Source organism: Setaria italica, chromosome VII (genome assembly GCF_000263155.2).
Source record: "Setaria italica strain Yugu1 chromosome VII, Setaria_italica_v2.0, whole genome shotgun sequence".
NCBI lineage: Eukaryota > Viridiplantae > Streptophyta > Magnoliopsida > Poales > Poaceae > Setaria > Setaria italica.
This window is the reverse complement of record NC_028456.1, coordinates 32,338,880-32,358,460: the sequence shown is the minus strand read 5'-3', so window position 1 is coordinate 32,358,460 and position 19,581 is coordinate 32,338,880. Positions and strand designations below refer to the sequence as shown.

Here is a 19,581-nt window from a genome sequence, read left to right as displayed (position 1 = left end):
CGCAGGTTGCCTCGCAGTCGCCATCATGATAATACAACGCCCGGGGGCCTCGCCACATCCACCGTTGGACTCCACCTCGCTCTCGTCGCCTCGAAGAAACATCGTACGCGGGGCCTCACCTCTCCCGCCACGGTACTCCACGTCACGGATTCGTTTCTTTTGTCGTCGTCAGAGTGGTGAGCAAAGTTGCCCCGCTCGTCCAGATTTCCATCGATCAACCAAGCCGCCACCGCAGGTCGACTTCGCCTCATTGCTTCGCCCACACAAAAGCCTCCACTGCCAAGTCAGCAAACCAGAGAAGTTGCTTGCGTTGTCTTCTGACGATGTACCACACCGGGTAGCCTAGCCAAACTGAGGAACCCGCCACAATTCGCTGCAAGCCTAGTTGTCCCTCGATGCCGTTGCCGCAAGCGCCGTCCACCGATGCAGTCCCACGCCGCACTAGCCATTGCCAAGCAATGCTAGCCGCCACAGTCCGCTGCAAGTAGCCAAAACCGACACCATGCGAGAACCCCTAGCCGCCGTCATAATTGCGATCGCCTCCACATAGCCTCGACAACACCCATCAAGCTTGCCACGTGGCAGAAATGCCACCACCAGCTGCTACCGCCCATGACCAATGGACCAGCAATGCCACCAACCGAGATGGGTCTCTAAAGACGACCTCCAAGGAGGACATGACGCCAATAGCGCCGCCGTCGCTGTCCATGGACTGGACAGGGTTTTCACCTAAAGTACCCCGTGCAGTAGGGTTATAGCTCAGACATGACGCCCTCAATAGGAAGAACGACGCCTTAGGGCGCCGCCGTCATCTCCACCAGCAAACACCAGTGAGGGCTTTCGCCCAAAGCATCCCAACCCCTCGTTGCACGTTCACGGCTCGGCACTCCCGAACTGCAGTCACATCACCCCATCTGAGCAGCATCGCCGCCGCACCTCCACGCACCACGCCATCGTACCTTCGCCTCCGCTTGCTTACCACCGCGTCCACCGAACCCCCACTCCTCACGGCCTCCTCCACTCCGCGCGAGCACCCACCAGTGCTCAGCCGCCTTCCTCTCCTGTCGCCGCCTCCGAAACTCCTCAACCGAGGAGAGGTGGCCCGACGACGCCTGCAGCACCACCTTGGTGCCACCAGTGCGCCCCTGCGCCAGGTGTGCCTACCGCGCCTCCATGGCGTCGCTAACACACCTTGCACAGGCCACCCCGGCTACGACACCACGCCGCCGCCGTTGAAAGCACAAGAGCTACCATGCCCCGACCTGTCGTGCACCCTACTTGGCCGCCATCACGGTGACGTCGTGCAACCACGCACTAGATCGGCCGCCCTCCGTCCGCCGCCGCTGGCCGGTCCTCTCCTTCCCCCACTCGGCGCCACCTCCCTCTGCTCCCTGGGCCAGCCTCTGCGGGCCGTGCCGCTCAACCTCCTTCGCGTTGACGCCGTGGAGCCACACGCCGACCTCCGTCCGTATGCCGCCGCCGGTCGGTCCTCTCCTTCCCCCGCACGGAGCCTCCTCACCTCCACGTTGTTGCTGCCCCCCACGCTGTCGCCGTCGGCCCCGGCCACCACGGCCTTGACCTCCGCCGCCGCTTGGGCTCGTCGGTCCCCCCACCGGGCAACGAGGCAGAACCACCGCCCACCACACCAACATGTCGGCCCCCACCAAGCCCATCCCCGCGACGCCTGCGGCCGCCCACGCCGCCCTTCCATCTCGCTCTGCCGCCCGCTCCCCTCCAACGCCACCGGCGAGGCATCATCCTTGGCATCCCGATCGTCATCGCCCTCCTCCTCGTCGGCGGGCTGTCGCCCCCGTCATCAGCAGATCCACCCTCAAGGCCACCGAATCCGCACCCGCCGGTGCTGGATTCGACCGCCCACGCCGGCACCGCCATGGCCATCCTCTCCATTGACCAGGCGGCCGTGTCCGCCTGGACCCGAAGAGGGGGGGAAGAGCCACCCCACCGCCGCCGTCATTGCGGCCGCTCGGGCTTCCGACGGACGGCTCGGCCGGCGGCGCGGCGAAGGGAGGAGGGAGAGGAGTGGAAGGTGGCGGTGGCAGTTGCCCGCTATCGCCCACGCGGGGCGACGTGAGGGGAGCTGCTTGCTCTAAGGCTTGTCATGGTTGTACTCTAATTAGACTTGTGCAACGACCTGCCAAACTCTGAACTGTCGAATGTCAAAAAAAAAAACTCTGAACTGCCATGTTCCTCCTGTGCCCATGTGAGGACACACGGCAGGCAGTTTTCTTGCTCCAGAAACCCTGCTCAAATGATGGCACGGCCGTCAACACTTCAGCAGCGTGCCAAAACTTCCCTCGATTCCATGCGGCATCCATGAACACTCCCTCTTGTCCTCGTCTTCCTGCAAGTATATAGCTAATACTTCTCAGTCCTCGCTCGCTGGTGTGATCAACTGATCATCATGTGTGCATGATTGAAGTCGGAGATTTGCATCGCCTGCACCGGCCATGTCATCGTCGTCGTCGTCGCTTGCTCGTTACGACGCCAACGTCCTGCTGGCCGCGGTGGCCGCGCTCTCCGGGGCGGTGGCCTTCGTCGCCGCGCTCCACCTCTACGCGCGGTGCCTCCTGCAGCGGCGCGTCGCCCTCGCGGAGGGCAACCCCCGCGTGCTCGTGCTGCGGCGCCCGCCGCCGGACGACTACGAGCTGGAGGTCGTCGTCCGCGCCGGTGGTCACGGCGCGTGCGGCCAGGGCGCCGCCGGGCTGGACGCTAAGACGCTGCGCGCGCTGCCGGTGTTCATGTGGGAATCGTCCAACGTCACCGCGGCGGAGCACGACGGGCAGTGCGCGGTGTGCCTGGGGGAGATGGAGGACGGCGAGCTGGGGAGGCTGCTCCCGGCGTGCAGCCACATGTTCCACGTTGAGTGCATCGACGCGTGGCTCGGGGTGAGCTCGACGTGCCCGGTGTGCCGGACGGTCGCGGCGGCGGCGGCTCTGGCTGCCACCGTGCCCGTGGCACCCGATGACTAGTATATACGCATGGTAAAAAAAATGTTTAGAAGGATGGCTGAAATGCTTTATCTGCCTTTCATTGTTTTTTTGAAGCAAATTGGCAGGAGCTCTGCCTAGAAATAGAGTTTAGTACTACAACATCACATGCCAAAGATGTTGGCATGGATTCTCCACTTAATAGACCGCCCGATAAAAATTAATTAGCTAGGGAATTGCTATATCACACCCGAGTGTTTTATCTATATCCCATATTCCCACACTCGAATTTTTTCGAACCCTTCTCTTCCCCTTCGTTTTCAACTCCGGTGAGCTTTTAGGGTTGGGGGGTTTGGGGGAGGGGGCTTACCTTTGTCCGGCGGACCTAGAGGGCGCTCCGAGCGGCAGGGTAGCGGTCGGTGGTGGTGGGAGAGACGGCGGCGAGGGCGCCGCCCGCCGGGCAGCGGTGGACCCCCGGTTGGGAGGTGGAGGCGGCGGGGGTGTGGAGCTTCAAGCGGTTAGCGTCGGCGGCGTCGGTGGGAGGCGACGGAGGCGGCGTTGCGCTGCCGAAGCCGGGAGGGGAGCCGTCGGCGGCGGGGGAGCACGACCGGATTCGAAGAAGAAGAAGATGGTGGAGATAGGGGCAATGCCAAGAAAGAGTTTAGCGCGGGGCCGTGGTGGAGGGCGGCTCCGACGGCGGCAGGCGGTGCGGCGTGGGGGCGAGCCGGCGGCCTGCAGGAGACGAGCGTCTGGTCTCCTCCAGCGAGCGGACGAGGGAGATGCTAAAGAGACAAGGAGGAAAGAGAAGGATTGATCTGAGCCATCGGGATCCTACGGACACAAAAATCGAGTGCAGGGGAGAGGTTCCAGCACTTGAGCGTGCGGTAGACAGTCCCATCAAATATGCCATGAAAAAAAATCACAAGTCATTAGAAGTTATAGCTTACAGCTCGAAATTCGCAAATCAGATGCAAAAAGTGTGCTCCGATCTTGCGGTGCCGCGTCGCCAACTTGCCGCCGTCCGGCTACCGGCTGGCTGCAGCCACCGCAACCGCCCGCCACTGATGAGCAGTGGAACGCAGTGGTGATGAGATATTGGGCAACAGGTGGAAGCATGGGCTGGTCGTGCCTCCTGGATCGAAGCAGAAATGGGCCTGGGCCATTGGGCTGCTAACCACCTACTCCTATAACTTGGGCCTCCACAGTTTCCACCCAAAAAGTCAAAGCAGCTCATCGCCTCTTCAAGTCGTCTCGTTTCCGTTACTCAGAAAAAAAAAAAAAAGTCGTCTCGTTTCCCTCCTACTCCAGCGAACTTCAACTCCAGCGCCGGCCCCGGCGCTCGATCCCCGCTAACCATGACGGGCTGACGGCAGTGGCTTCTTGCAAGTCGCAACGAACCCAATCCAGTCTCTCTACCAAGACACCCAACGAACTCTCGGAACTAGACGATCGATCGCACAACGGATTGCGCCGGATCCAACAAATTATTACCTTCGACGTCAGTCGCGTCGACGTTGGCTTGGAAATCCTTGATCAGGAGCCTGCACATCTCCACCTTCCCCGCCGCCGCGCCCAGGTTTAGCGGCCCGTGACGCTTGCTCCCCAGGTCGCCGACGGCCGCCACCGCCTCGTCCACGCCCTTCCCCGCCTTAACCAGCTTCATCGCCGACTCTGCAATCCGAAATCACCCCACCACCACAGGGAAGAAGAAAAGATTGAGCAGCATCAGATGGTCGATCCGTCAAACAAAACGCTCGCGGATGTGTTGGAGGTTTTGCGACCAATTACTCCTCGCGCGAGGGATGTAGCCGTCGAACGCCGCGCCGAGGAGATCCGCCACCGCGCGATCGACGTCGTCGCTGTCGGAGTGATCCGGCACTTGTGGCGGCTGGAGGTCCAGTTGCGGCGCAGGGATGACTTGCCGAAGGTGGAGAGGTCGTCGGGGATGGCGGCGGGTGAGCCCATGGCGGTGAGCTCCAGGAGAGCACCAAGCGGAGGAGGGTGACCGCGCGTGGAAGAAGGAAGGAATGCAGGGATCAATATGTATAGATTGCTTCTCACTAATGATGATCGAGTTATATAAGGTTGGTGCTGCAATGCAAGGCATGTCCACGTCGATTAATTGGGATTAAGGGCATGACAACCAGTGTTCATCTCTGAGAGCCTCAAATTTATCATACAGACATGTATATAGACATGTCATACAACTCACATATAAGGGTATGTCTCTGAACTGTTTAATACTTTGCATGCAGTTAGGATCAACTATAAATAAATTTTTGTATACCATCATGTGGCTATTTTATAGAAAATGTATCAAGGATAAATAAGAGCAACATGATTACAATATTTTTAAAAACCATCAATATAATAATTATATTTTATATAGATGCAACATCTTTTATCTAATTTCCTTTGTTTCCATAGCGTTGCCATATGTGCTCGATTAGATCCTTCTTGAGTTTCCTATGTGTTGGTCGAGCTTTGATAGTGGAATTTCTACGAAGTACCTCTGCGAAGGTATGATTAGGGTTGTTCTTGCACTAATTTAGCAAACAAAAATTAAATGACTAATCAATCAAACAGTAAGTTGCAGTGACAATCCAAAAATGAACACAAGTACTGCCAAGACTCCATTTCAACAGCAGAAAACAACTAAACCATAGGCAACTCTGTGTTGCTAGCATAAATCATACCAAACTTGTAGTCACAGATCTGAGTTTTGAGTGATTACCATGATCCAGGAGAAGAGGGATCGTTGCCGGCCGCATCAAACCAAGCTTGAGACGGTGAATGAGGGAACGGAAATCCATCTATGCTGGGGAAGCCACCAACGTTGGATCCATTAATGGAGGATGGCGCCGTCGCCGCGCCCTTGTCGACACCACCGGTGGTTGGACGGGTGCCTGCTGCCGCCGAGCCGCCACCACGTCCCAGAGAGCGGGCTGTCACCACTGAGCCGCCGCCACGACCTAGAGAGAGAGACGTCGACGCCGAGAAGCCACCGCGACCGAGGGTACGGGCTGGGGCCGCCGCCGCCGCATCCAACGCCAATGGTGTGGTCCCCTTCTTCTTCCTAGCTGCGGCCGCCATGGAGTTCGGAGGTGGAGATGGGGGCGGAATGAGGGAGCTGGGAGATATGGCGGGGAAGATGGATTGGGCGGGAGTTTGGAGATGGGGGCGGAATGGGGGAGCTGGGAGATATGGTGGGGAAGATGGATTGGGTGTGGAAAACTCCCGCGTGCGCCCAAATCTCCTGCCACCGTGCGCCTCCCGCGCGGGATCCGAGCGTGCCGTCGACTCTCGAAGACGAGGCCGTACAACGGAGCCACCGCCGTCGGTTCCACCTCGGAGCATGGGAGATGCCCGTCGCCTCTCGAGGCGACGGGGCACGCGTCGCTCAGCTCGACGGGGGGCTTCATGAAAAATAACCTCGCGAAGAGACGAGAAAAAGACACCGTTGTACATGCCCTAAGGATTCTATATGCTAGAATTGAGGCGCTAATTACCTCTGTACTGAGATTTCTTTTAAGGCTTTGACTCAAATAGGCTACGGAGGAATGCCAAGCAGCGGGAAGACTCGTTTTGTCAGGTAGGCATTAAATCCTATGCCACATCAGCAGTTTTGTTGACTTGCCAATCTAATTACGAGGAGAGAGAAGAAGGGAGTTTCCTCCCCATGAAATCCAGCTGGCACGGTTACATAGTCCCATAAAATCCAATGAAAGTTGCACTGAGAATGTTATAGTTTCATCGCATGACACAATTGATCATAACTCTATGCAAAAATTAATTGCTACATGTTGTCTATGAAACTGTGCAATGAAATTGTACACTAAAAGTGACAGTTTTATTTCATTAAAAAGATGGCATCACAATTTTAGTAACATGCGACGAAACCGTGCACTAAGACTAACCCTCAAATCAATTTCCATAAATCTCAGTTTAGCGGCGACTCCAACAAACAATTGAGTAATTAAATATGAGTATGTAAAAAACAGGAATTGGATTTGAGCATTTACTAGGTTGCAATAGTGGCTGCTTACCCGAATATACTCTTAGCGTTTGGAATGGCTTGTCGTAAAACGGTTTCAGCTTGGCGGACTGCAGATGTTGAGTGTTGCCGCTGTGGGAGGCAGAGACATTATTATTCAGGCTGCGGATTGCACTTGCACTCATGCTCTGTCCTCCCTCCATTCTCTTCCGACAGAACTCCCTTCATTTATATTTATAAGATGCGGTATTTATAAGATGTGGTATGATATAGCACGATCTTTTAACTAAATTTTGATCATTTATTTATCTTATATTATATTGTTTATGGCTATAAAATTATGATCATTGGAGAGTATGTTTGATTATAAATCCAACCACATCAAATTTACATGGAAAAAATAAAAATAATGTTGGCTAAATTATTGGTCAAAGATTGTAAACTTTGAATCTTGGTACGTGTGCTCTTACGTGTGCTCTAGCACAATGATCAAGGAAAACAATTCTGCCCATCATCCTACTTAGGCTATTCCCAATAGGGGGTTTCATCTCGTGGTTTCCAAGCGTGACATGTCATAAAAAAAAGTTTAAGTAGATGAATGAAACATTGTCTCCCAACATAGAGTTTCATTTCGCAGTTTCATAGGGTGGACATATCATTTAATTGCAAGGCATATGATTGGACGTGATGAGATGAGATGAAACTCTCTAGCCCCAATGCTAGTTTCATCAGGTTTCATAGTCTTAGAAGCAGTGTATACAGACTTTCATCTTGATGAAACTCCTTCCCTCTCTCTCCTCTTAAATTTTCTATCATGTCACCATATTAGCTTATGTGTCAATGTATTTAATGTGCATAAAACTCCTATAAAACTACCACTGGGAATAACCTTATCATCCATTTAATCAGACCATTAACTAGTCTTCATAAACAAATGATTTATTAAGGTCTAACTTCTTGATACCCATGTAGTCAATCTCGATTAAAAGAATGAAGAGTCACGTATCATATCCGAGACAACCAAAGTGGATGGATAGTTGGACTGAAATAAAATTATCAAAAGAATTTTCAGATTTGGAAATATACCTATTAAAAGAGAATGGAAGGTGTAGTGGCGATGAAGGTGAGGAACAGGGGAGGAAAGAAATGCAGACGGGACTTGAGAAAATTGAACACAGTTTCTCTTTGCCCAGTCAAACAGGGAGGGCAAAACAATTTTTCCACAAAACTCGTGCTAACAAAACTGCCCCCCTCTATTCCAAATTATCAGCTTTATCTCAAATCTAGAAAGATGAAAAATGGGGCCACATAAGCTATAAAGTTAGATACAAAGATTCCAGATTATGAGAATTACATGTTAGGATCTCATACAAATTATAAAAATGCAGAATCTAATTATAAAATTATTAGTACAAATGCGAGAAGAAAAGGTATCACCGTGGAAGACTCATCCAATTACTGTCTTGTCTTGCCTCACCTGATTTCGTTGGATAAGGCTAGCCTCGCCAATGGAGGCGAGCCAAATTAGCTCTCACTGGAACAAGGGAAAATCTCGAAAGCCTAGTTAACGAGGCAGCTAACAGAGGACCCAAACGTTACGAGGCTAAGTTACGAGCCTTGTTTAGCCAGGCCACGCGAGCGCTGGTAAGGGTACTAAAATGGACCCTAAGAATAAACCATATCTGTTGGCTTTGCTCTAAATTCATTGAGTAATTTTGGAGGAGAGCATAATTTGTTTTTGCCGCTAGTGAATCGAGAGAGTATTCGAAGAGGTCGCCAGCAGCCCAGCACCAGGATCCATGGGCTGAGAGGACAAAGAAGAAAGAGATGGACGAGGATATCCTCCCTGTTGAAATTGCACAAAGCACATCAATTATTGCTTAGAGTCATATTTTTTTTTCTTCGCTACAAGTTTATATGACTATAAATGCATTCTGGAGGGAAGTTACACGTTTGATCCGAAGCATCAAATTTTGTTGAATTGATCTAGTACTTGTACATGGAAGAAGATTTGGATGTATACCAAAAATTTACCACGGCATGCAATGCGTGTGAAATGGCAGCGACGTAGTGGGTCAAACCTTGAAGACAGAGAAAAACGTGAAAGAAGTAGAGCCACCGAGCCAGGACACGAGAGAACGTGCCGCGCCGTGCTCATCCGTTCACCGGGACCGCCGCCGAGGCCACGTTGGCCGTGTCCATTGCGGCACGATTCCACTTTCCACACACGACCCATCTCACTGGTGGTCTAGCCGTGCCCGAGCCAGCTCGCGGGCCCCACCCGTACCATCCTGACACGTGGGCCCGCCGCTCCGGGCCCAAAGTCCACCGAAAATGCACCCACGTGCCACAGATCGGCGGGCCCAGCCGCCTTTCCCACCTCCCGCTCCGACTTATAAATAGCCCCGCCTCCCTCCCCCACCCCCTTTCCCCCGGAACGAGATCCTCTGCTTTGATCCCTCTGCCTGGAAGAAGCCACAGCAACAATTCCTCCGCTCTCTGGAGAGGCAAACAGGGGCGGTTGCGTGCTCGCGAGAAGAAGGCCAGGGAGGCGGTGCGGGGAGCGCCCCCCCCCCCCCTCCCCCCTCCGTCCCGCCGGGGAGGGAGGCGCCGATTCGACCAGCCGATCGGCCGTCCGCGAAGGTATACCCCTCCGATTCGGCCCCCTCATCCCCCCTTAGTCCGTCTGGTACTGGTGTGCATTCGATTTGGTCGGGGGCACTGTGCGGTTTGATCAGGGGTTTTTTTGGGGGGCACAGTGACCCTCGCTGGTGGGTTGATGCTCGTGGATTTGGGAGGAATCGGAGGATCGGTGCGCGAGGTTTGGTGTTCTTTCGCTGCTGCGTCGCGGTCAAAGTAATCGTAATGGGGGATTTGGGGTCGCTGATCGTTCGGCGCCGTCTTAATTACCTGGATTAGTGCGATTTGAGCGGCATGGTGCAACGATTCTGCGCGGGGAAGCGTGGTGGTTGCTGGGGTCTGCAAGTGCCCCGAATCTCCTAATCCACGGTGGTCTCTTCACCTCATTTTTTTTAAAAAAAATTGCAGTCCTGACTCCCGTTTCCTCTGCCTGCAATGGTTCCCGAAAAAAGGCGTGCTGCAATCACAGTTGATTGCTCAGTGATCGGTCTGCAGAGCTGTTTGCTTCCTCTCTATCATCTAATCCCACCGGCTTTTTTATGGAATAATTCAAATCCCAGCGATGCGCCCCTTGTACCTCTTCAGTGAATTGATACAATCCCAAATCCATTGCTAACTTCAGCTTCTGCAGATAAGTCGTGGATATGACTTGGTATGGTTGGTCTTTGATTAGACTGAGCTATTAAGGTCATGTTGTTTACGTGGAAACACATTCTCTGCAAATGGGGAATGCTCCTGATCCTGCTGATCTCAGTTTCGAAGCTTGTTTTGTCTTATGGTCATGTTTAGTTGATATCAATCAAACAATCGTTAGTGTCAGATGGTACTTGCATCACTATGTCTCAGCTATCTACATGTTATCAATCTGTTTTAACCCATTGCTTCTTTTACCCCATCTGTGAATGGCCATTCTCCACTTGCAACAATATGTCACTATGGTTCAGCTTATACCTGGATCTTCCTTTCCAACTGAAGCTCTCTGACTGTATGGATGGCTAGTTGGCGTCTAACTGTTTAAGGAATCGGTTTCCCTGTCCCAGTTTTACTTACTATTAGTTTAGGGACTCCACACACATATTTGACATACCAGTGAAAGTGTTTGAGACTTACTTTCAATCCACCTTGAAGCACATTCATGGGCGGTGCTTTTGACCTCTAGAGTTAATAGTTTGGAAATTCTTTTCTGCATCTCCCTTTCTGTTTATTAGCAACGCATCTTTTGTAACAGAAGCCAGCAAATATATTTACTCTCAATCTGAACGTCATGTATCTCCACTTATCTATCTGTGATGTGACGATTTATGATTATGTTGATATTTTTTGTCACAGTTCCTTGTAAACAACATGAATACTCATAATTTAGATTTTAGAAGCTATCCACTAGGAATATAGTTCATGCACCTCTTAACGTATATTGGATCACAAGATAAAAATCATATGTATGACTCGCGCTATGTCTCAGACTTCAAATGTACCTTCTTCCTGTGACTCTTCCACAGCCATTAAATTATTGAAGACACCCTTTGATGGTTCAATCCATGTTGGGACTCTATAAGTTCCATCAGGCAAAGAACATATAAGTTCTACATTCAGTTTTTCTTTAGAAGTGGAAGTGTTGAATCTGTTAAAGGTACAACACTGTTTGTCCTTTGCTTTGATGGTAATGCATGAAATTCGAAGTTACTAGCACCAACATGTCTTCCGCATCTTCAGGTATTCTTTATTGGTATTTATAAAGACCATATGTCTACAATATTGAATATTCTATTTGTCAGAAATGGCACAAAAACCGTTCTGTCTTATGGGAATGCAGGTTAGTGAGATCTGGCCTCCACAATAGTCCACCTTGAAAGCAGAGAGGCTTATTAGAGTTGGAGTTCAATCTTTGGGGACATATTGATTCTGTTATTTGTTTTGACTTCAATTTGGGGGCATATGCGGGCTTTAGATTGGGAGGAACTTCCGTTTCAACGATAAATATGATGGTGAGGTACTCAGGTTAGTGAATAGTTTCAGAATATTGCAGCTACATATTTGTGCTGGTGAATAAGGTATCAAGTCCTGGTGAGATTTTCTCTCCCCTGGAGTCCATGCCTGATGTGAGCATTTCCTTCTCTCTAGCTCCTCCAGTTTGTTTCTCTTCCATGGTCCAAATAAATCTTGAACCAAGGTTATTCCAAAAAAAAACTTGAAACAAGGAAAGTGTGCTTCTTTTGGAGAATCATCTAGCTATCAGTTCAGGTATTTGTAGTGTATTATTACTTCGATAATTTGAATTGTGCTACTAATGACATTGCAGGTACTAGTTGAACGCTGCACTAAAAATGGAGTTTCTTTTCTTGTTTGACATCTTGATTTCAAGCTCTCATTAAATGTCAAACAAATGGGCAAAATTTTGGGCTGCTTGATTAGTGTGTTGCAGTGTTAAGTGATGGATACTGATGCGGCAAATGAGATCCAGTTGGTCTAGGCCTTCTGAGGACCAATGTTTTGTCCGCAGTAAGAGCATATGTTCAACATCGCTGTTGGACTTGTGTTACCCTTAGGGTGAGAGATGGTGACTTCTCTTACGAGATTGTAACAGCTTTTTAACTGCAGAAGAGAGGCCCTCTAATGTGATTTTTTGAAGACCCATTGCTGCTAACTAAACATCATTCTGAGGACTGGAAAAGGTGGACCAGTGCCACTCTTAGCACCTACCGCCTCTTTAGCCCATTGGTGGTTTGTATGGTGAAATACATTGCTCAAGTATAAAGACGAGAAGCGTAGTCGCATGGCACACTGTTAACTTATGCGAGAGCTGGAGAGGGATATCGTGATCCGTGGAAGTATTGGCCAGAGCAGCATGATCACCCACTAGTCCTGATTTGGGTGATTGACTTACGGATAGATTGGTGTAAATTTTGGAAAAGAACCTTAAACGGTTGTGTTTCATATCAAATTAGTTGATCTGAAGATCCTTTCCAAGTAAAAAAAAAACAGCTTATCACGTAGAACGGGCTGGTGCAAGGGTAGCTGGGCCCATGAAGTACCAGTTTATTTTGATCACTGGGAGAACACCATTTGCAGATAGCCATTCAATGTCATTGAAAGGAAAAGGAGGCTAGTTGAAATAGGTCAATTGATGGTGTTGGAAACAAGGTGCATTTATTCTAAGCAGAACAAAAAGGCACCACAATATCAAGGCGGAACCTTAGCAATCTTGTGCATCTGGCATTTATTTACATGGCATTTGTGCACCTGACATGCTAATGCAATGTCTACCTGTCTTCATGAATACTGGGGCTTCTGGAGCTGATAGCTAGCACTATAACTTTCTGCCTTACATATCCATTTTCCTTCTCATTTTAGAGTTGTATAATTTATTAATTTCTCTCCCTGTGACTTAGCTCATTCTGATGGGCCTTTTTCATGGCATGTAAAGATCGAAGATCTGACTGGATTTTTATCCTTGATAGAATGTAATATGAACTGTATTGTTTGAGAAGTGCTGCCATATAATTTAGTTGTACATTTTTTTTTACTTCTTTGCCTAGCTGTATTACCACTGGTACAGATGCTTTCAGTAGGGTTTTGCCATTTAAGATTGGTCCTTTCACTTGGTCAGAGTCCTGATGTATGTTTGTACTGCTTTGCTTAAAAATGTTGCAAGGCTAGTATCTTTATAGGTTAGGTATTAGGATTTTCGTAGTTCATACTGAACCATTGCAATATCATCTGTAATTTGACCCTAATATCAATAAATCATATAGCTGCTTATCTAGTGTTTGTTCTATCGTTCGGAGATAAAATGGTTGCAGTCTTGATATGCTCCTTATAACTATTTTGTCTAAAACCTGTCTAACTTTGTAAATAGTGAGGTATCAATTCATCTCTTTGTTATCTTCAAACAACCATACTTTTGTTTATAAAATAATCATGAACAACCATAATAGCAACAGTTACTAGTCAATTATTTCACTCAATTTATGTTGCTACATTTCTGATTGGCCTTTTAGTTTCTTTTTTCTTCCATTATTTGAATGCAAATAAACTTTTACAAAAGATGAAATTTAAGTGTGGCTTTAGCTGAAGTATAATATTTTAGGTAGACTTCAGATGATACACAGAGTTTCTCTTCAACTTACATATACATTATTAGCATAACATAAGTATCCAACAAATCAGTTGCAGAACTTGGTAATCTAAAAGTTAATAGATTATTTTGTTGTATTAAAAGGTAGAAATTTCAACTATTCATATGGCCTATCATTACCTACCAGGCTCAGATATTGCCATTCCTAAAGCTCTAGGAAAACATTTCTGCTACTTGTATTGAGGGCTAATGTCGGGTTTCCATTGGGCTTTTGACATCTAAAATGTGTGACTAATATCACATCTTGCGGTTCTAAGGTTTGAATTATCCTTAATCTATTCCATGAGCTTAAGCATTTGTAATTATATGTATAATTTATTTTCTTTTTTATTAGCAGCTACATCATCATATGCCCCTGCAATTTATTTCACTGGAACACTAATACTGTATCTATGTAATTTTCCAGGTTAAAGGAAATCTAATCCTGCTGTTCATGTGCTATGGCGGGACATCATCATAACAACACACATATGCCCAGGATGGATCAGGTGAACCGGTTTCAGAATGAACCACCGCCTTTTGGTATATGGACTTCACCGATAATACCACCTTATTACTTATTATACATCTCAATTATCGTGAACTCATTTAATTATACCCTGCTGCCTCAGGTCCAAAGCTATTTATGCACCCTAGAAGTGATGCAGCAAATGCATCAAGTTATGGGGGTGCAACAATAAGATCAAATGAGCTTCCATCCTCAAGTCACATTGGGCAACCTCATACCCAGCCGATTGAAGCCCCTGGAACCATGCTTGCATCCTATGCTGGCTATCCTCATGCTGGAAGCTCCAGTAGCACCTATGCACCACATAATACTCATCACCCGCCTGCTTTGAGCTATCCACATAGGTCTGAGGATTGCTTCATTCCAAGTTCCCATATGGATGACAGAAGGGTTGCACAGAAGCGGAGAAACCCAATTATTCATCCAATGGATGGAGCCAGTGTTGGGAGCTGTTATGCTGCTAGTTCATCCAATCCTCAGTTCCCTCGCTACATGCCTCCAAATCCTATTCCTGTTCCTGAACCCTGCCCTCCTCGAATACCCCCAAATATGGGTTCAAGCTATTGGAGTGATCATTGCTTTGGTAATCATGGAGGATCTCAGAGGAATGTAAGAGGGCGACATGATCACAATTCTATTCATTTGGGATACAGTCCTGCTGCAGCTTGCTCATCAAGCAGCACTCATGGACCACCACGCCATGCTAATGCAATTGGTCCTTCTCTAAGTACAGCAGCGCCTCATGATAGAGCTCCTTTTTCTGTACCTCCAAGAGTTGTTCCCCCAGGTTAATTTTGTTCCCTGCTCTACTAACTTTAGTTTTGTGAGTTTATATTATATTCAGGTCTTTTTGCTATACACAGTAACAATAATATTGTACCATTAATTGCAGTATAGTTTTTGAGTTAATTTCGGTCCAGTACTATTCAAAATGAAGTAATGGATTGCATATAATACCAATTTTCTCCACTTTTTTTATGTTCTCCAAGAAGTCACTAACTTTAATGTGGCTCTGCAGGGACTGATGGTAACTCTAGCATGGCATTCAGAGAGAGGCCATACTATCCTGCTCCACAGAGGACCAACGTAAATGTCCCCCCTGTTCCGACACTTCCTGGTTCTTCTGATAGCATACCCTTTTTGCATGGGGGATATGCCCCCAGGGCAGTTCCTCGTAACACCATCCGCTCTTATCCCGCCCCAGCATTTGGGTCTTCCTCCAACTCTGCTGCGGTCTCTCATGAGCCTGCTATCCCTAGCTACCCACCTGCTGTCACTAGCTACCCACCTGCTACCTCAGCAGCAACATCAAGTGCCCCTCCATTTCATGCTGAAGTTGCTGCATCTTCGAGACATCTGGGGCATGTGGCTCTAGGCCCCAGTGGTAGTGCTAGAAGTAGAAGGCTGAGGGATTCCTACCATGCTTTCCATCCGTTGATCATCGAGGAAAATAATTTGAGAGGATCAGCAGCCGAGGTAGATGTTAATTCTTTTCTCATGATTATGCTAATGACATCAATTTGGAGCACGTAACTAATTTAGTTGCACTCTGTGTAGCGGTTTATGATGCTGGACCAGTTAGTTATCCATGAATCAAGAGAAGATTCTGATCCTCACTGGGACATGAGATTGGACATTGATGACATGAGTTACGAGGTTAGGAAGAATCTAGATATATGTTATCGCAAACCAGCATGAAAATGTCCTGTCAGGAATGTAACTTTCTATGTTGTCATATGCAGGAACTGCTGGCTCTGGAAGAACGAATAGGCAATGTCAACACTGGTTTGGCTGACGAAAAAATTTCAAGCTGTGTGATGGAGTTATCCTGCTGCAGCTCTGCTCTTGCCCAGGATGCTAAGGAGAACGAAAGATGCGTAATTTGCCTGGTAAGATTTTATACCCATGTAGAATAACAGAGTTCACAGTACATCTACAAATCGCTGGCATCAGTAATTTTGATGATCCTTAACTGGCGGGCATTGCAGGAGGAATACGAATTCAAGGACTATATGGGGAAGCTGAAATGCGGTCATGACTATCACGCCGACTGCATCAAGAAGTGGCTGCAGGTGAAGAACATCTGCCCAATCTGCAAAGCTTCTGCGGCTGATGACAGCGGAGGGACTGAATGAAACGTCCCTTTTGCGCCATTTATCCTAGCTCAGGCCCAACTGTATCTATTCACTGATCCACTTTGTCTGTGTAAATAAATGGTCCCTAAACGGAATTATTTGTGAGCCGGATTTGAACTCGACATTGTGCCCAGATGTAAATCTTAATCCTCAAGCTAGTTGTTTATCCATGGCTGCGTTGCATTGTTCAGAGATTCACATCCCTGTATCGTTCCTGGAGATTCTGAGGGGTTTGTTCTGCTGGAGGGCGCGGCCGTTAAGAGGTTGTTCTCTTGGCAGCTTGGCCTCTGCTCCATGGATGGTTCGTTGTTCAAATCAGTGACAAGACGTGCGATCTCGTAAGTTGGTTGCCTCGAATTCGAATCGTCCCATGCTGGATGGCCAGTTTTATTTGCTGCCGATGGATGCACCACCCTCCTGATCCAGATGGTTGGGTCTAATGTTAGCATCTGCATCTTGCTCGATAGTAACTACAGCTGAGAAGAATCTACGCATGTTAATCGCAAACTTTTTGTATCGGAAAACACTTCTTTTCACCTGAAAGTAGACCTGACGGCCACAAGACAGGCAGGTAGCAAACACATTTTCTTCAGCACGTTTAGATGCAGAACTATGTCTTAAGTCGTTTAGGACAAAGGTAATGCTTTACGTACAACGATTTGAGCACAGCTGTTTTTTTAGAGACGGTGCCTCAGCACGTTTTTCATTAAGAGGAAGAGAATTGCAGCGACGCAACTACGAGAGAATCCTCGTAGCGCAGAGTTACAAAACATCATCAAAGAAAGTGGTAAGCAACCCAACACAACACGAGCCGGAACAGCAAGAAAAAGGATAGGAAATCACCAACCCAGCAGATCCAAAAACAACCTAAACATCTTGACCTGGAAAAGATAGATCGTCTATAGGGTTGCCTAAATGCGCCCATCTACATAGTTGTGTTGAGCACAACTATGTCTAATACATATATGAGCTCAGCTTTCAACCGTTGAGCTCAGCTTTCAACTGAAATGGTTGTACGCGTAACAGAAGTGCAGAACTCGGGTAAGGGGATACTTCATTGTCTGTTATCGATTCGACTCATTTTGAGAAATTGTTCATTGCCTTTCTTTATTCCTTCGGGATTCGGTCTCAAGTCGTGCTCGAGAATTGTCCCATCGTGATCGAGATCACGGCGAGAGCATCATCACGTACGCGAGGCACCATACACACAGTGACAGGAAATCTTTCCTGTGTAGGCTCCATTGCTCATCTTGCCTTGCATGTCTCGAATCCAGGCATGCAAACCTCATCTCGATTCACCATACACACAGCTCCAGCTCGGACGGAAAGCTCCACACCGATGCGATGCGATGCGAGCTGTTATCGTTAGCAACTCTTTACCCGATCACGCTGCCCCGGTTTAATTAGTTAAGCCATCTTTTACGACGTCCATCGCCACCTAATTAAGTTATCACACAACTCTCTCAGAGCAGGAAATGGAGATCCGACCCCAATCCCTCAACCCAAACCCCACGCCAGTGGAATTGCTGCTCCGCGAAGCAAACCGCGCACCTGCTAATCAACGTGCCATCTATTTCCCAGCTCGACGTCTCGCCCATGGCGGCAGCAGCTAGGCACCCCCGGCCCCACCATCTCTCTTCATCCCTCTCACTCCTCAGCAACTTCCTTCTTCCTTCCTTATATAACCCACTCACCCTCCATTGATCAAGAATACCCAACCAAAAGAAGCTACAAGCTACCACTAGCAGCTAGCGCCGTCAGGCCACGCAGACACAATACAGCTAACCCATGGCGGCGTCGCACCTCGCAGCGCTTCTGATGCTCGCCGCCGCCGTCCTGTCCGCCGCCCCGGCGGTGCGCGGCCAGGCGGCGTCGGCGCCGGCGCCGGCACCGTCGGCGCCGAAGACGATCACGGCCATCCTGACCAAGGCCGGGCAGTTCACCAAGTTCCTCCAGCTCCTCCAGTCGACGCGCGAGGCCGAGCAGATCACCAACCAGCTCAAGGGCAAGTCCTCCAACGGCGGGCTCACGGTGTTCGCGCCGCCCGACAACGCCTTCACGGCGCTCCCCGTCGGCACCCTCAACTCCCTCTCCGACCAGCAGAAGACGTCGCTGGTGCAGTTCCACGTCGTGTCCATGGTGATGCCGGCGTCGCAGCTCGAGACCGTCAGCAACCCGCTGCGGACGCAGGCGGGCGACACGGGCCCCGGGAAGTACCCGCTCAACATCACGGCGGACGGCACCAACGTCAACGTCTCCACGGGGGTCGTCAACGCCACGCTCGACGGCACGCCGCTCTACGCCGGCGACAGGCTCGTCGTGTACCAGGTCAACAAGGTGCTGCTGCCGTGGGCGCTCTACGGGCCGGCGCTTCCGCCGGCGCCGGCGCCCGCGCCGACGCCGAGCAAGAAGAAGAAGGCCGCGACGGAAGCCGCGGCGGATGCGCCGGCGGCGGACACCGCGGCGGGGACGACGGCGTCGGAGGCTGCGGCCCGGGGGATCCGGGGCGTCGGGGCTGGATCCTGCGTGGCGGTCGCCGTGGCAGCGGCTCTGTGGTGGGGCATGTGACCACAGTAAGAAGGCATGCGTGTCTTGTCGTGGATGGCGTTTCTAAATTTCCCTGAGAGGTGGTTCTAATTCATCAGTTCCTTTTTTTTGTTTTAATTTGTATTTCGGATGTACTTGGCTTCATTTCGTAATGTTTATGTTGTACTTTCAAATTGTACATGATATTGTGAGCACGCGTATTGTTATCCCAATTGTTTTGAACATTATTTACCTTCAAATTTACTAGGTTACCAACTTTGCAGTGAACGCATGGGATTGTTTTTATTAGTCATCTATCATCACTAAGGCTCAATTTAAAGGGTCATAGTTAAACTCAAGAAAACAAATCTAAAAGGACTCATATAGAAATAAACTATTTTTAGGGAAAATTATCTGTGAGACTAAAAAATTCAGAAGACACGGTGCTAATCTCTCTTTGTTGGTTATATTATGTGTATAATACTGAATTTGGTTTTCCATCCGAGAGATCTTTTCCAAAAGAAAACATCTATCTATTTTGCCTTAATATATTCCCACTTTTAAATTGTCATATGGTAGCCTTTCCATTGTTAGTCTGATTGGGCTATTCTTATATATTAAGTTAAAGGAAATAAATTCCTTTCCTCTAACTCTAATATCTACTTTCTAGAGTACTACATCAGTTATTTTTTACT

The 19,581-nt window shown here is 49.0% G+C and overlaps 3 protein-coding genes across 9 annotated transcripts; all 3 read left to right on the top strand.

Annotated features, from left to right (window-relative positions):
* The first annotated feature begins 2,444 nt into the window (after window positions 1-2,444).
* Window positions 2,445-3,790, top strand: LOC101772501 (E3 ubiquitin-protein ligase ATL41). The gene has a single exon (XM_004977066.3). The coding sequence runs from the start codon at window positions 2,469-2,471 to the stop codon at window positions 2,988-2,990; it is 522 nt and encodes a 173-aa protein (XP_004977123.1). The 5' UTR covers window positions 2,445-2,468; the 3' UTR covers window positions 2,991-3,790.
* Window positions 3,791-9,382: 5,592 nt separating this feature from the next.
* LOC101771029 (probable E3 ubiquitin-protein ligase HIP1) lies at window positions 9,383-16,550 on the top strand. Of its 7 annotated transcripts, none has more exons than XM_004977065.4 (7): window positions 9,383-9,585; window positions 14,124-14,239; window positions 14,329-15,012; window positions 15,244-15,701; window positions 15,783-15,881; window positions 15,968-16,114; window positions 16,214-16,550. In XM_004977065.4, exons 2-7 carry the CDS (start codon window positions 14,158-14,160, stop codon window positions 16,358-16,360), a joined length of 1,617 nt encoding a protein of 538 aa, XP_004977122.1. In that variant the 5' UTR covers window positions 9,383-9,585; window positions 14,124-14,157; the 3' UTR covers window positions 16,361-16,550. The 7 variants fall into 7 exon arrangements, with proteins under 7 accessions (XP_004977122.1, XP_012703162.1, XP_022684514.1 ...); XM_012847708.2 differs by having other exon boundaries at window positions 11,396-14,239; XM_022828779.1 differs by having other exon boundaries at window positions 11,082-14,239.
* A 1,408-nt stretch (window positions 16,551-17,958) lies between these two features.
* Window positions 17,959-19,153, top strand: LOC101770626 (fasciclin-like arabinogalactan protein 11). The gene has a single exon (XM_004977060.4). It carries the CDS (start codon window positions 18,149-18,151, stop codon window positions 18,926-18,928), a length of 780 nt encoding a protein of 259 aa, XP_004977117.1. The 5' UTR covers window positions 17,959-18,148; the 3' UTR covers window positions 18,929-19,153.
* Window positions 19,154-19,581: the final 428 nt, after the last annotated feature.